This window comes from Lampetra planeri, chromosome 37 (assembly GCF_965212315.1).
Source record: "Lampetra planeri chromosome 37, kcLamPlan1.2.h2, whole genome shotgun sequence".
Taxonomy (NCBI): domain Eukaryota; kingdom Metazoa; phylum Chordata; class Hyperoartia; order Petromyzontiformes; family Petromyzontidae; genus Lampetra; species Lampetra planeri.
In genome coordinates this window covers 8,812,138-8,827,867 of record NC_136143.1, presented here as the reverse complement: position 1 = coordinate 8,827,867, position 15,730 = coordinate 8,812,138, and the positions used below count along the sequence as shown (strand labels likewise).

Genomic DNA, 15,730 nt, shown 5'->3' with positions numbered 1-15,730 from the left:
CAGGCGTCTACTCTGGTCGGGTACTCGGGTTTTCTCTGCCCTCTAAAATCAGCCATCAAGTTGTTATTTCGCTCGACGAGAGTGAGCGAATACTGTGCGGGATACAGGCAGAAATGATGATTAGAAAAGGAATTGGATGTGTCGATACAGGACACTAAAGAAGACGGGTTTTGAAACTTAGCGAAACTCGTCCTGGATGAACAAAACCTTCATTATCATTAATATGATGGTGGTGACATTCTTTCATTATTCACTGCTCACACATCATGGGTGCAGACATCTGGTTTCGGCAAGAGAAGTCGGAATGTATGTGCGATTTCTTTTTTAAGACGTTGAGGGCGGTTCTAATTGCTGCATACAGATTTACTCCAAACACACACATATCAGTGGGTGTGTAATTAACATTTTCAATTCTGGAATTGATTCGCAAGAACATTGCGATTAAAGTGCTCGGAGAACTGACAATTGGTATCAATGCTGAGTAGTCTGTAAGGCTGCTTTACATTTTATTATTTCGCAACACCGAGCACCGTTAGATTTTCCAATGCACATTTTATAGTATTCTGCTTCCTACTTAAGTCATATATCCCATGACTCGTGGTAAAAATTCTACTTCTGTATATTAAATCAAGTACAGTTTTGGACTTTTTAAGGAGGGAAATATGTATTTACAATTAAAACCCTCGCAAAAGAAGATGAACACAACCTCTCCCATGAAAGACACATTCCCCATCATCCCAGGGCTGAATTGATTAACAAATATTTGCTGGATTGTTATTGGTCGACTGGAGTAGGTAGGTGACATGTGACTACGACGCCACGACCATTGCGTGGAGGCATACCCTGGATACGGTGTGCAGAGGAGGGAAATAATTTTCTGGGTTACCAACTCCGCAGAGCCCGAGATGATATTAAGCGCTGCCTACATCGCACTAACTGGCACGGCATGCCCGCCGAGACATTTCCAGAGAAAGCCCGTGCTTTCACAAGCAGGTATGCATGTAAAGCAGTTAGGCACGCATGCGTGAGTGTATGCGTGTCCTCATTTATCTGGATGCCCCATTGGCTTCCGACATTTAAATATAAAGTGGATCTTTTTCCAATCCACAATGGATTATGGGCGACCATCAAACGGCCTACGCGGGCCTGTGTTCCACGCAGTGCGCGCACAATTGCAATTTTCGCTTCTCCACCCACTGAGGCAGAAGCATTTTCATGTTACTGGGTGTTCAAGATGGCCTGTTTTTATACTAGAACATACCACGATAAAAAAAAAAGTTAATACAAACACGCACACGTAAAATTCCAAACTACCCCATCTATAAAGCGCCGCTCACATTTTCCACATTTTCGCTTTGACCCACACGCACATTTACAATGGTGGTAAAAGGTTGTTCCCTATTGAGCAACGGAACACTTAATGAAGTGTGCATGGGCTGTATCTTGGACATTTCTGTTAGGCCAAAGCACAGCTGGCCCAAGCTGATAAAGGCTTACCTTGCCCACAGCCCACAAAACCTTGCACACCCGTGCCACATAATCCAACAATGCCCTGGGTCAAGAGCTTTCGACATTGTAACAGCATCGGCAGACGGTTTTTTGTCAGTCACACAACATCATACACAAAAACAGTGGGTAGCAAGTACCTTCATACAAAGCCTTCTATTCATTTACTTTCACTGCAATTAAGGCAAATGAAACTAATTCATTGGCGATGTCGCATTAAATAAAAAGCCGATCATCTTATTCAAAATAAGTGCCTTGTCATTTGAAAAAAAAACATTAAATTTTTCTACGTACATAGATTGGCTGGAATTATGTCTCAGGGGTAAAACTATTTCGGGTAGCAACTACCGTCTTCTCCAGATTATGCGACGTTCCAGAAACTACAATGCCAATAAAGTTGAAATAATATGATCTCACACACACATGCGTACCACACTATAAAAACGCACAACCTCAACTCTTGTTTTAAAACGCAGGAGAAAAAAAATTGCCTCTTAAAATCCGGAGAATACAGTTCATACTACTGTTAGGGCAAAACGTAGAAAGTTAAACGCATGGGGACGGGCATCGCTGTCGTAACACGTGTGGGGAGCGGCAGTGTGGCGGTTACCGCGCTGCGCTATAAACCCGGCGACCCGAGTTCGATTCCCGCTCACGACCAACACCGGTGAAGATTATCTGAACTGGTCCTGGGCCTCCCCTAGGTCGACTCAGCCTCAAAATAAGTACCTGGTGCGGTGTGTAGTAAACATCGCCACGAGGGAGACAAAGGCGGCCGGGCGTGGTGCTGGCCACCCACCCCCTCGTGTGCCGTGCTGACCTTCATAGGTGCTCGCTAACAGCACTTGCCCCAACAGTCTGTTAAGGCTACACGGGGGATCTTTGTCTTTTTAGCCGTTCGGATATTAACAGTTCAAGCACCAGGGGGGGTGGGGGGGGCAGGCAGGGGGGGGGGCCCAAACCCGGTCACCTAGAACTAAGTTGCAAGCCACAGAGTGTCTCAATTGTTCCCACAGCGTTTGGTGCAAAGGCAACATAGAAGCACAGAGGACTTGCAGTCCTCGAGGCGATGCTCACAGATCCATCTGTTGGTGACGGCGGCAGACCGAAGGCGTCGTTCCAAAAATCACTCGCCTCCGTTCATTAATCGTGTGCGGAGTAGATTGTGTACAAGGCGCGACGCTAAATAGCCACGAGGAGTTGTACCATCTACTTGGTTCTTTCGGTAAAGTCACGCGACTTTACCGAAAGAACCAAGAAGATGAATCCCTGCAGTCACGAAAGCTTTAAATCGAGAGTTGTACCATGTTCCGGCGGAATATAAGACGAGACTTTTTTCAATGTATTTAACGGTAAAAGTTTTGGGGGAGGGGGGGGGCCGGGTGGGGGGGTTGCATCTTACGCAGTAAAAGTTGGGAGTGAGTCTTATAATATGGTAGGTGTGTGTGAGATCAGACTTGTATAACATTATTGGCACTGGGTACACGTTTGGGGTGCCGTTGTATTTCCGGAGCATATTCTAACCCAGAGCTCACGGCATTATTTATACTGTAATTTAGTAATGTGTTCTTTACCCGAGGAGATACAATACTGATTATCGGTACTGTGGTGGCGATTACATTACAATCCTCGACTCCTCTTCCACCACGTTATCATCTTGTGCAACCGCGTGGTCCAACGGTTATCAAGTGTTCTTACAGTTAATGAGCTCATAGCTTTGAACGTAACCAGACCTCCGGCACTTAAAACAGAATCTGGGAACGTTATCCAATAACACAGTTTGCACCGACATAAATGCGGCTCTTCTAACACTTTTAAAAAACAATGGTCTTGCTTCTTTCTAGATTTGAAGCTTTCGTGACTGCAAGGATTCATACTCTTAGGTTTTTTCGGTAAAGTCACGTAGGTAAAAATAAATAATAAAAATATTAGAAATAATAGAAAGAAATAATCAATCACGACGTTTCGGAGGCAACACAAGTCTCCGTCATCAGGTGGGACCGTCACAGCTAAATAATGGTCTTGCTTGCCACAGCCAATTAATGCAAAATTACTGACGGCTTTCTAAACCGTCTCTTTGCGAATGCTTGCCAGGGACCCAATGTATCGTGTGTGACATTTTGAGTGGTGGAGGGTTGAAAATCAGCTGCAGCTCAATATCTGGCACTTGGGTAAGAGCCGTTATTAAACAGGGAAGGGCTGCGGGCTTGCGAGGGCATTCACCAACTCGCGGTTGTCACGGACTGCCGACACTTTGACGTTGCTCAGCCGCCGCAGTGACCCCATGCTCTATCACAACGCGCAGGACGCGGCGAATTCATGCAAGTCGTGTTTATTCTGACTGGCAGGCCCTCGGAGACTCGCGCGACACCGTCGGCGTGGGCCGTGCGTGCGCGTCGAACGAGAGAGAGGAAAAAAAAAACACTTTTAAAACAAGCCGAGCGCCGAGAAGCGCAGAAAGCCATGGGAAGTCCTTTGAGTTGTCACACGTTCAGGCTGAACCAAAGGATTATGCCTACCTCCTGTCCGCGGACCTGGAAAACGTAATTCCGGTGATGTGGAAGCTATTTGATGTACCTCAAATATGGCAGATGGCCTTCAAAGCACCGTGGGCCTTGTGATTTTTCTGGATGTTCAACTACACACGGGAAAATCAACTTTGCAACGCGTGAATAAACGGACTTCACTTGCCGCATTACTTCTGCACTGTAGTCCATTGCAGAACAAATGCTGCTCTCGGTTTTACAATTGGCTCATCAGACACCAGATAAATAAAAGTGCATTATGCAAAAGCTTCCACGCTTAAAAAAACAAGTGTTAGGTCCTTCAACAATGTACCTGAAGTGAAATCCATTGTGACCGGAACACAGACCCAAATTTCAATATCGGAATGGAATTGTATAGCAATATGCCGGCTGTGCAGTGTACGTCTGTGACTCGGTGTATTGCAGGCAAGGGTTGGAGGATCATGCAAACCCATGATATTCCCACGAGAGGTGGTCAAGAGACAATGGAAAGTGGAATTGTGAACCTTCCTGCGCAAAACTTGAGAACGTTATCTCCCCTTCTTCTTGGTTCTTTCGGTAAAGTCACGTAGAAGGGAAATAATAAAATAATAAAAATAAAACATAATAAAATACAATTCTCGCGACGTTTCGGCCACAACGCAAGCAGCCGTTCTCAGGTGAAGAACAGGTCTGTCGGGAAGACAGCGTCTGAATGAAACACCACCAGGCTTGGAGCGTATATTTAAGCTGGGTTGGAGTGGGAAGAGCGCCTTGACAAAATAATTTGCATATCAAGAGGAATTTATTAAACTTATTAAATTCCTCTTGACATGCTGTCTTCCCGACAGACCTGTTCTTCACCTGAGGACGGCTGCTTGCGTTGTGGCCGAAACGTCGTGAAAATTATTTGATTATGTTTTATTTTTATTATTTTATTATTTCCCTTCTACGTGACTTTACAGAAAGAACCAAGAAGATGAATCCCTGCAGTCACGAAAGCTTTAAATCAAAACGTTATCTCCCCGTATGCGTGGTGAATGTTGCTTGGGTATTCTGCTTTCCTCTCAAACATAAAACGCACCATCCTGGACTCTCACCTAGATACGGAAGAACGTGGACGTCCAGAACAAACACCTCATTCGAGACCCCTCACAAACATCGCACCACCTGACTTTCACATTCCTCAAAGAAGCCGGCGTAACCATCAACCGCATCAGAAGATCAGCAGGCCGATGTGCACATCTCCTCCATAAATATAAACCACAGTGCAACTGTGACCATGTCGCCCAAGCAACTGACCACATAGTAAACCACTTTAGTTCGTGCTCCTTCAATGGAGGAAGAGCAAAACTACCTAAACTTCATCCCGAAGCCTTCTCGTGGCTAGCAGACCTCTTCATTGCACTCGGCTCCCGAACATATTGCCATAATACGCGAGAATAGCAGGAATTGGTCAAACGTCCCAATGCATGACCCCCACGAATGAGAGTCTTGAGACTCTGAAACGATTTCCCGGATACATTAAACCACACAAAACCACGTACGCACTGCTACACACGGCATGCTGCACGACACAGGAGTGCGATGGTGCTAGGGTGAAAAGCAGCACTCCACAAACATGGGAACAGCGTAGCCGGGTCCTCAGCGGTGGTCCTCTATTCAGTTGGCAAGGTAATGCTGCAGCCCCTGGAATATCTTGTTCACACCATTGCTGGCAGAAGGAGGAGCTCTTGGACAGCCTCTCCTAGATTGTATTTTGGCCTCCTGTCCCATGCTGGCCAGACATCTGGGGAAGATGTGGGAGGCACCCCCACACATTACTTAGAACCGCCAATCGACAAATCGTTTTCAACCCATTTATTTATACTTGCTGGGTGGACAGAGGCAGAGGGAGGGTGGATTTAATAAACCTGCAGCACTGTTTATACTGCCGTGCCGGGAGTCCGAACCGTCGACGTCTGGATAGCAAGTCCAGCGTGTTAATCTTTTACACCACAGCATCATCCCGTAGTACACAACGACGCACACAAAGCGCGTACACATCGGCGGAATGTGACAAGCTGCAGCACAGAAGAGTGAAACGGTGCGAAGGTGAAAACCACAACTCCGGTACCGACAGGGGAACGTGTAGTCCTCAGCGGTGCTTTCTGTAGAATAAATACAATATAATACAAAACACGTGGCATGACACCGTGGTGCACTGCTATGCGCTATTACGCCGAGCAGGGTTCATCCTGGACAGTACTTGGGTGGACGACTACCGTGCATAAAAACAGGTACTGTAGGCAGTGAGCGAAGGTGCGATTAATTATCAGCAGGGACGGCATTGCATCGAAATCCATTGTTGCATTGGTAAAGTGCTCCCTCTCTCTATACCTCCTCGCCTTTAGCAACCCACACTGAAACAGTGTGGTGAAATATGGTCAAATAACACCCATGGCCCACCCACGGCATGGGGGAGGAGGCCCTTGTCCAAAAGCGGACTGACAAATGAGGGCCGTACATACACACACGGCACGACAACATTTGACAGTACACTCAACCTTTTATCTGGGGTCTTCCAGACCGGTCAGAGGCGTCGTAGAACATGGAGCGACAAGACACTTTACCCCACCCCCACTGCACGCAGTGGAAGATTTGGGACACAGCACTGCACACACTTTGAAATATTTTGTGTTCTTCTAAAACTGACACGGCCATCAATTTGCCAGGGCCATCAATTGGAGGAAACTCGCGTCGATCGGTGCTTTTGGTTTGAGTACCACACTGCTGGTTGCGAAAATCTAAAACACAGTATTTCCATTCCCGGCACATCACATCCAGATATCCATCTGGCTGAAGTCGTGGATACTGGTCAAAAAGTGCCGACTCCAGTTTACAATGCGAACATGGAAATTATTTCAGTGAGAAATTAAGCCCCGGATGTAGCGCTAACACATTTATTTTGGTGAAGCCGTGTTATCTTGTTGTGTGCAAGCAGTTTAATTGTAATCGTTTCACTACTTAAACCTCCAAAAAAGGACCGTATTTTGGTATTCCTTTGTCAAGTCATCACAATCAACCGTGGGATGTCCTGCTTTCGGCGGAGAAGCAAATGCGGCAACGCTGCCTCCACGGTCCCCAGCACACGTGGAGTAAATGTTGCCAGCTGTCCGACTGGCACTCAACCACGTTTCATCGCGACGTGGCACCAGCAGCAGCAACGCACACCATAGATACCGCAATCACCATGGCAACTCGAATGGGTACCCCCCGAACAACCAACGGAATTCTAGATTTGAAGCTTTCGTGACTGCAAGGATTCATATTCTTAGGTTGTTTTTTAACAACTCTGGCACCCCCCCCCCCTATCTCAGCCAGTCTACATAACAAAGGCTCAGTCCTTTGTTATGTAGACTAGCCGTAGTTTCAAGCCGTACCAACCTTACAATATTAATAAAAAGGGGGCCTGTCCTGACTCATCCCCCCCTCAACCAGTATATATACGGAGTAGTATCTCTTGGAATTTCTCATTTACTTGATACAGCAAGCGTGCTGTGACGGTTCCACCTGAAGACGGAAGCTTGTGTTGCCTCCGAAACGTCGTGATTTTTATTTTACTTTTATTAACCAACGGAATACCGGCAGCGTCCTTCGAGCAGGCCACGCGATAAGATTGCGATCGTGAGATGTATCCTCAATTAAATCATCAGCCATGACCAATCCACTGCTGGATGAAAGCCACTCTCACTCAGAGTCGCCGCCATCTCTCGAGACCCCGAGACGTAATAATCCACCGACCGCAGCTCTACAGGAGCTACATTTTATCGCTCAAAACTCCCGTGGATGATGGACGTACTCTCGGACACGTTCTACTCCGGGCATGGAACGCAGCACGTTAGCGGAGATAAATAAAGCAAGCGGCGATGTTTAAAATTTTTTTTAAAAATAGCAATCGCAAAAGGGATGGGTCGCGTTTGCCTACATTGACCCGTAGCTTGATGACATCACCGGCTTATCTCCGAGTCACAAGAGGCTGGAAAAAATATAATCGGTGTAATCCTCTAGTTGACAAAATTAAGTAATGCACTGCACTGCAATGATTGGTAGTGGCGAACCGGTGGTGGGGTGGGCTGGGGGGGGGGATTAAAGTCGGAGGAAGAATTACCCCTGGTTATCCACGTGCTCTCCACAAAGACAGGTCCATGGGTGGCAAGGGGTCTCTCTCTCTGTCTCAAAACGAACTGCGGGGGAAATCGACGAGAAATTCGCCAATGGCAAAACGGCACTGGCCGAAGGTGATGCGAACCCACGTGGGGGGTTTGGTGGAGAAACGACGACGTTCAATTAAGTCCCCATCATTGATCACCGCTGTCAATCACGCACGCTGGCCAGCACGGCTACCGCCGCTCGCTCGATAAGGAGGAGAAACCGTGTGTGTGTGTGGTGTGTGTGTGTGCGGTGTGTATGTCATGTGTGTGTGCCGTGTATGCGGTGTGTGTGTGCGGTGTGTGCGGTGTGTGTGCCGTGTGGTGTGTGTGTGCCGTGTGGTGTGCGCGGTGTGTGTGCGCGGTGTGTGAGTGCCGTGTGTGTGCGGTTTGCGGTGTGCGGTGTGTGTGTGCCGTGTGGTGTGTGCGGTGTGTGTGTGCGGTGTGGTATGTGCGGTGTGTGTGCGGTGTGTGTGTGTGCCAGTACCGTGTGTGTCCTGTGCGTGCGGTGTGTGGTGTGTGTGCGGTGTGTGTTTGGTGTGTGTGCGTGCGGTGTGTGGTGTGTGTGCGGTGTGTGGTGTGTGTGCGTGCGGTGTGTGGTGTGTGTGCGTGCGGTGTGTGGTGTGTGTGCGTGCGGTGTGTGGTGTGCGTGCGGTGTGTGGTGTGCGTGCGGTGTGCCGTGTGTGCGTGCGGTGTGTGGTGTGCGTGCGGTGTGCCGTGTGTGCGTGCGGTGTGTGGTGTGCGTGCGGTGTGCCGTGTGTGCGTGCGGTGTGTGCGCGTCCACTATTATCGCAAAAACCCAAATGCAACGACGCCTCCCTTAAGTCTTCGCCTCGCTTTGTCGTGCGTGGCGGGGTTCGTCTACCTCCGGTCACCGGCACACGCACAAGCTCGCCTCGTCTCGCTTTTGTTCAACAAAGCCATGCAAAGGTGGTGTGGGTGTGGGGGGAGACACAGCGGCAAGAACAAAACAAGCCAGACGCAAGGAAGGACGACCTCCAGACCCCCTTCCCTCGACCCAGTGCAGTCAAACGAGATCCTCCCAATAGCCAGCGGGCTCAAGAGAATGAGAAGAAGATGCCACCTGAACAACAACAAAGACGACAAACACCCCCCCCCCCTCGTGTAGCCCTGTAACAGACTGTTAGGCCACGTGTTGTGAGCGAGTAGCAACATATGAAGGCCGGCACGGCACACGAGGTGTGTGTGGGGGGGGGCAGCAACCACGCGCGACCGCCTTTGTCTCCCCTGAGTGGCGATGATTACGACAACACGTGTGCAGTGCGCGCACACGTGTGCAGTGCGCGCACACGTGTGCAGTGCGCGCACACGTGTGCAGTGCGCGCACACGTGTGCAGTGCGCGCACACGTGTGCAGTGCGCGCACACGTGTGCAGTGCGCGCACACGTGTGCAGTGCGCGCACACGTGTGCAGTGCGCGCACACGTGTGCAGTGCGCGCACACGTGTGCAGTGCGCGCACACGTGTGCAGTGCGCGCACACGTGTGCAGTGCGCGCACACGTGTGCAGTGCGCGCACACGTGTGCAGTGCGCGCACACGTGTGCAGTGCGCGCACACGTGTGCAGTGCGCGCACACGTGTGCAGTGCGCGCACACGTGTGCAGTGCGCGCACACGTACACATCTTCTTGTGTCAATCCACTGCTGGATAAGTGCGTCTCCCCACGTCGTGCCGATCGTGGGGGGCCACGTGACCACTTTTTGTTGTTGTTGTTGTTGGCTACGCTGGTCAGTGCGGGCTGCCGAGCATAGACGTTGGAGCATACATAGTACAGTCCAACAGAGTTTGCTGCCCTGAATCTCCCTCCCCGTGCCAACACGGAGCCCCTCCACAACCAAAAGAGACCTGTGTGTGTGCGTGTGTTTATGCAATGGTTGAGTCGGTGGTGGACCCTGCTTAGCTTCAAGAGATCTGTCCAGATCGGTCGTGTTCATTCTGTCAACCCCTTAGCAGTGCCCCCCCATCTTATTACAGACCAATTAAAACCTTATTGCTCACGCCGTGCCCTTATAAATCTCGACGTTCATCATATACACGACACAATACACGACTATACACTACACTATACACTACCCCTTATCAGTGCCCCTATCTTATTACAGACCAATTCAGACCTGATTGCTCACGCCGTGCCCTTATAAATCTCAACGTTCATCATATACATGACACAATACACTACACACTACACTACCCCCTTATTGGTCACGCCGTGCCCTTATCAATCTCAACGTTCATCTTACAAAATCCCATCGCAAGGGAGAAACACAAACTGATTTGAAAAATGTTTGTTAGCCCAGATTGAAACGGCGTATTGGAGCTGCAAACTCAATTTCCCCGCACAAGAAGACAGCTAAACCGTATGTGTTCACTGGTTTGCGGCACACAGCCACGCACTGCTGTAACTACATAACAATAACCCCCCCCCCTGTTTACACAGAAAGTCTCAGAGTCTCAAGACTGGTGAGTCAAGAGGGTCTTGCTTCATTGGAGGCGGCGGTGGGAGGTGGAGTGTAGTGTATAGTGTAGTGTAATGAGTGGTGGTTCGGCTTTTGTGTTCGCGGAAACCGGAGGACCAGGAGATATCCCCCCACACATTTCGAGAGGCGGCGGTGTGGGGAGGTTGGGTGGTGGTGGAGTGTAGTGTATAGTGTAGTGTATAGTGTAGTGTATAGTGCAGTGTAATGAGTGGTGGTTCAGCTTGTGTGCGCGGAAACCGGGAGGACCAGGAGATATCCCACCACGCATTTCGAGAGAATCAACCCACGTGTTGTACTGCACTGCCATGTCCTCCCCAACCACGCAGCCGCGTGTGTGTTTTTTTTGTAGAGTTCCACCAACACCGTTCATCCCAAACATCCTTTGACCACAGCCGTGCAACAACCACCACCACCACCACCAAAGCCGATTACCGACCGACCTTGCTGCTGCTGCTATTGTTGTTGGCCACGCGGCACTTTATTAAAAAGAAGACGAGGCAAGGAGGTTGAGTGAAGATCATCGCCTTACCAGACAACGCCGAACGCGCCGTAGCCGATGGGCCGATCCGGCTCCACGTCTCCCGCGGGAGGCAGCCGAGGTCCTGCCGGGGCTTGCTGCTGCTGCTGCTGGGGCTGCTGGGGTTGGTGGTGCTGCTGATGATGGTGATGCTGATGCGAATGTACCGCTGCAGATGCGGCAGCCTGCACGGGCGCTGCGGGTGCAGGCGAGGGGAAGTAAGGCTGCCTCGAGTCGTGAGGACCCGACGCCGGGTGCTGAGGATGCACCGCTGCTGCAGGATGTTGTTGTTGTTGCTGTTGTTGTTGCTGTTGTTGTTGTGGCTGAGGCTGCGGGTGGAAGTGAGCGGCATGCTGCTGCTGGCTGTGGTGCTGCTGCTGCTGCTGAGGCTGGCTGTGGTGTTGCTGCTGCTGGCTGTGGCTGTGGTGGTGGTGATGGTTGTGGTGGTGGTTGTGGTGGTTGTGGGCCGGCCCCACGGCCGCCGTGGCCGCGGGGACGCCGCCGTTGTAGACCATGAGCCGAGTCGCCGTCTGCCTCTGTCCCGCGGCGGCGGCTGCACCGCACAGCGCCATGGAGGAGGAGGAGGGCAGCACGTCTTGTTCCACTGCTGCTGATGCTGCTGATACTGCTGCTGCTTCGTCTTCGTCTCGACTACTTCACTCAACAACAACAGCGACGGAGGGAGGTGGCCGAGCGTTGATGGGCGCGAGTGAGATGGAGCTCAAGTGGCGATGATGATGATGATGGTGAAAAGGGAGATGTGGATTGATGTGGTTGGTGGTGGTGGTGGAGGAAGAGTAGAGAGGGGTGGGTGGTGTGCCGGTGATGGTTCTGGGAGATGATTTGGGATGGGGGGGGGTGCTCGTCGTGAAGATGAGCGAGGTGGTGATGCTAATGGGATTATTAGCGCTGGGGGCGGGCGGGCGGACGTGGGTGGATGATCAGCACGATGATGATGGCGCAGGTGAAGTGGTCGACAGTGAAGTGAGCAGGCGGGTGGATGTTGGTGGTGGTGTCGGTGGTGGTAGTGATGTCGGTGGTGATGTTGGTGGTGATGTTGGTGGTGATGTCGGTGGTGATGTCGGTGGTGGTGTTGATGTCAGTGGTGTTGGTGTTGGTGGTGATGTCGGTGGTGTTGCGAGTCGGACGAGACGCGCTGCTGCTGCTGGATGGCGATGGCCCCGGGGGGGGGGGAGGTTGCAGCGCAGCTGGTGCAGGTGCAGCAGGAGGTGTGTGGGGGTTGGAGGAGCAGGAGGAGAGGCCGGGGACTTGGCGCCAGTGCCCGACCACCCGACTCTCAGCTCAGTGCGTGTGCCAACGACGCCAACAACAACGCCGCCGCAGACGACGACGACGACAACGCAACTCGGCTGCCGCTCGAACAATCGCGACGGAGGTGGTGGCGGTGGTGGTGGTGGCGATTGTGTTGAGTGTCCACGGCCATCCCGACCCCGTCACCCCCGCAGGGGCAGTAGCTCCAGGAGCCGAGCCCGGCGCGACCTCCTCCCCTGCTCGTCCGTTCCTGGGCAAACCCGGCCCGGCCGGGCTCGGCCACCCCAGTCCGGCCGCAACCCCAGGCCGGCTGGGCCCGGCTCGGCTGGTGCCAGCTCGCTCGGAGCTCCTCGCAGCCCGCCGGGATCCCGTCCTTTTCACGTCCCCCCTAGCCCACTCACTCGCTGTTTGTTTGTTGTATCCACGCCGATCGCCCTCGACCACTCACTCACTCACTCCTCCTCCTGTGGCCGACGCCGGGTTGCCGATGGGAGCAAGCCCGCGCTCGTTCCCGGACTGTTGCCGAGGGCCGGCACCGCGGCGTGCGTGCGAAGGAAATGGGGAAGCAACGCGTAGCACGTCGAGTGACCCCGGGGGAAGACACCGCGGTTGTGGGGAGAGACCCAGGGAGGCAGGGAGGGAAGGAGGGCAGCCCGAGCCGCCGCCTCCTCCTCCGCCTCGTCCTCGCCGCTCGGCGCGACGCGAACAAAAGGCGAGGCCCGGGCCCGCGAGGCGCCACCCCCTGCGGCAAGCTCCGCCCACACTCGCGATCGCCCCGCCCACACTCGTGATCGCTCCGCCCACACTCGTGATCGCACCGCCCACACTCGTGATCGCCCCGCCCACACTCGTAATCGCCCCGCCCACACTCGTAATCGCCCCGCCCACCCTCGTGATCGCCCCGCCTACACTCGTGATCGCTCCGCCCACACTCGTGATCGCCCCGCCCACACTCGTGATCGCTCCGCCCACCGACACCGCCCACCAATCACCGCCCACCACCCGCCGGGCTAACAACGGGGCCACCCCCCCCCCCTCAAATTTATCCGCATCCGCGCGCCCGCCCCACACGCCCATTGGACGGCTGCACCGGCTCGTCCCCGCCCCCTAAACCCCCACCCCCGCCGTGGAGGCGCGCGCTCCTGGGCTCGCGACCAATAGGACGAGCGCTCTTTGTGCGAGCTCGCGTCCGATTGGCCTTGGGGGGAAGTGCTCGCTTGGGCGCGCGCACGCGCCTCGCGACGTGGGCGGGGCCGACAGCGGAGGGGGGTGGGGCGTGGGCGGGACGAGAGATGGGGGAGGAGCGTAGAGAGCACGTGGAAGGTCACGTGGGCGGGAGACAGGGCGGTCGGCGCTTCTCCCCCACAACAGCTGTGCGCGACCACTTGTGTGTGTCTGTGCAGCGAGCGACCACGTGTGTTTGCAGCGGGTCATGCCTATGCGACCACGTGTGTGTGTAGCTGGTCATGCCTTGCCGAGGGTTGCAGGGGCGGCACTCAGCCTATAACACATTCCTGCGGAGGGAGCTGGTAGGAACGTTGGGTTGCTCGGTCAATGGCCAGGGTCAACGGCGGCGTGGTGTATTCCGCAAATATGGCCGACTGTGAGGGCGGGCACAAGCCGGCGTGAGTAGGTTAAACGTTGAGTTTTATAAGGGGACCACGGGGTGACCAGCCCCTTCTCAGCCAGCCTCACCCCTCCCACCCCCCACCCAGCCCCACCCTCCCCACCCAGCCCCACCCAGCCCCTCCCTCCCCACCCAGCCCCTCCCCACCCAGCCCCACCCAGCCCCTCCCTCCCCACTCAGCCCCTCCCTGCACGACGGACACAATAATCCCCTGTGGGCTGGTGTAACCAGGAGGTTCCTACCAGTATAAAGCCAAACAAATGACTTTGTGATGCTGCGTTGTCAATTGTTCACAAGCACAGCAAAAACAAACATTCGCGTGCTATTCAGGGTCGCTTCTCGTATAGGTTTACTCTCAAGGCTCACTGACGAATGTGTAGAGGTTGTTTTTGTTGTTTATTCATTAAACGAAGGACGCGACCCAAAAAAACACTCAATTTGTCGACGCTCGCCCGGGAGCCGGCCCGCTGCTGCTCGACACGACACGGAAGCGTCGTTAACGAGAGTCGGGACCTGGAAATCACGGCCAGGGTCACAGTCATTAGCGCTCTATTGACCTTTCCGAGTTGACGCGTGAAGAGAATTCGGAGTGGCGAAACACTGACGTCACGAGATTGACAATTATGACGCACTCGACTAACTTTTAAAGTATTTATATTTTTTTGTTTAACCAAGCTTAACACTTTCGTGTCAGCCCGGGACACGCAACCTAGGTATGGCAATTATCACAGCTGTTTGTTGATTTGAGTCTTGCTGTGATTGCCTCTTGCGAGATAAATGTCCTCATGAACCGCGAACGTGAGAACGAGACCAGAATTCGCTGCCACGCTTTGGAACAGGCGTGAGAAACGGTCCTCTTTAACGTCACTGAAGGCATAATTATGCTGGTAGGAACCACCTGGTTCCACCAGCCCACAGGGGATTATTGTGCCCGTCTGTCCGTCGTGCATCCAAAAATGGGAGAGGTGGGGCTGGGTGGAGAGGGGAGGGTGGGGAGGGGCTGCGTGGGGAGGGTGGGGAGGGGCTGAGTGGAGAGGGGCTGGGTGGGGAGGGGAGGGTGGGGAGGGGCTGGGTGGGGAGGGGTTGGGTGGGGAGGGGAGAGTGGGGAGGGTGGGGCTGGGAGGGGGGTGGGAGGGGTGGGGCTGGGTGGGGAGGGGCTGGTCACCCCGTGGTGCCCTTATAAAACTCAACGTTTAATCTACTCACGCCGGCTTGTGCCCGCTCTCACAGTCGACCATATTTGCGGAATACACTACGCCGCGTGAGACTGACATTTCGGTCATGAATTCATAGCAGTGAGCAGTGCACCAGCGTGTGTCGTCAATCGGCCCAATAATATGGCGTCAGAACGATCTGACATCACGTTCATAGGCTGGTGGGTTCGCGTTTAATAGTGTGCACTCTTCAAACGGATACAATAAATAGGGGTTAGATCGCGTCGGAAAAATGCGTGTCATAAACCCACCTCAGCCCAACACAGACAACTAATAAAGTTGTCACGTGAACAAACGTGCCAATTTATTACTACTTCAGCACACCGGTGTGTTGGAGAGCAACCTCGCAACATATAAAAATGTTATACGACGTTTCGTTGACAGAACCAGGATTATCAGGTAT

The 15,730-nt window shown here is 52.9% G+C and overlaps 1 protein-coding gene across 1 annotated transcript in view; it reads right to left on the bottom strand.

Moving 5' to 3' along the window:
- The window catches only part of NLK (nemo like kinase), a 164,748-nt gene extending 151,557 nt beyond the window's left edge, over positions 1–13,191 (bottom strand). The window contains exon 1 of the mRNA XM_078612008.1: positions 11,227–13,191. Coding sequence (XP_078468134.1) covers positions 11,227–11,786 — 560 coding nt within the window. The 5' untranslated portion in view covers positions 11,787–13,191. The remainder of the gene's footprint in view (positions 1–11,226) is intronic.
- Positions 13,192–15,730: the final 2,539 nt, after the last annotated feature.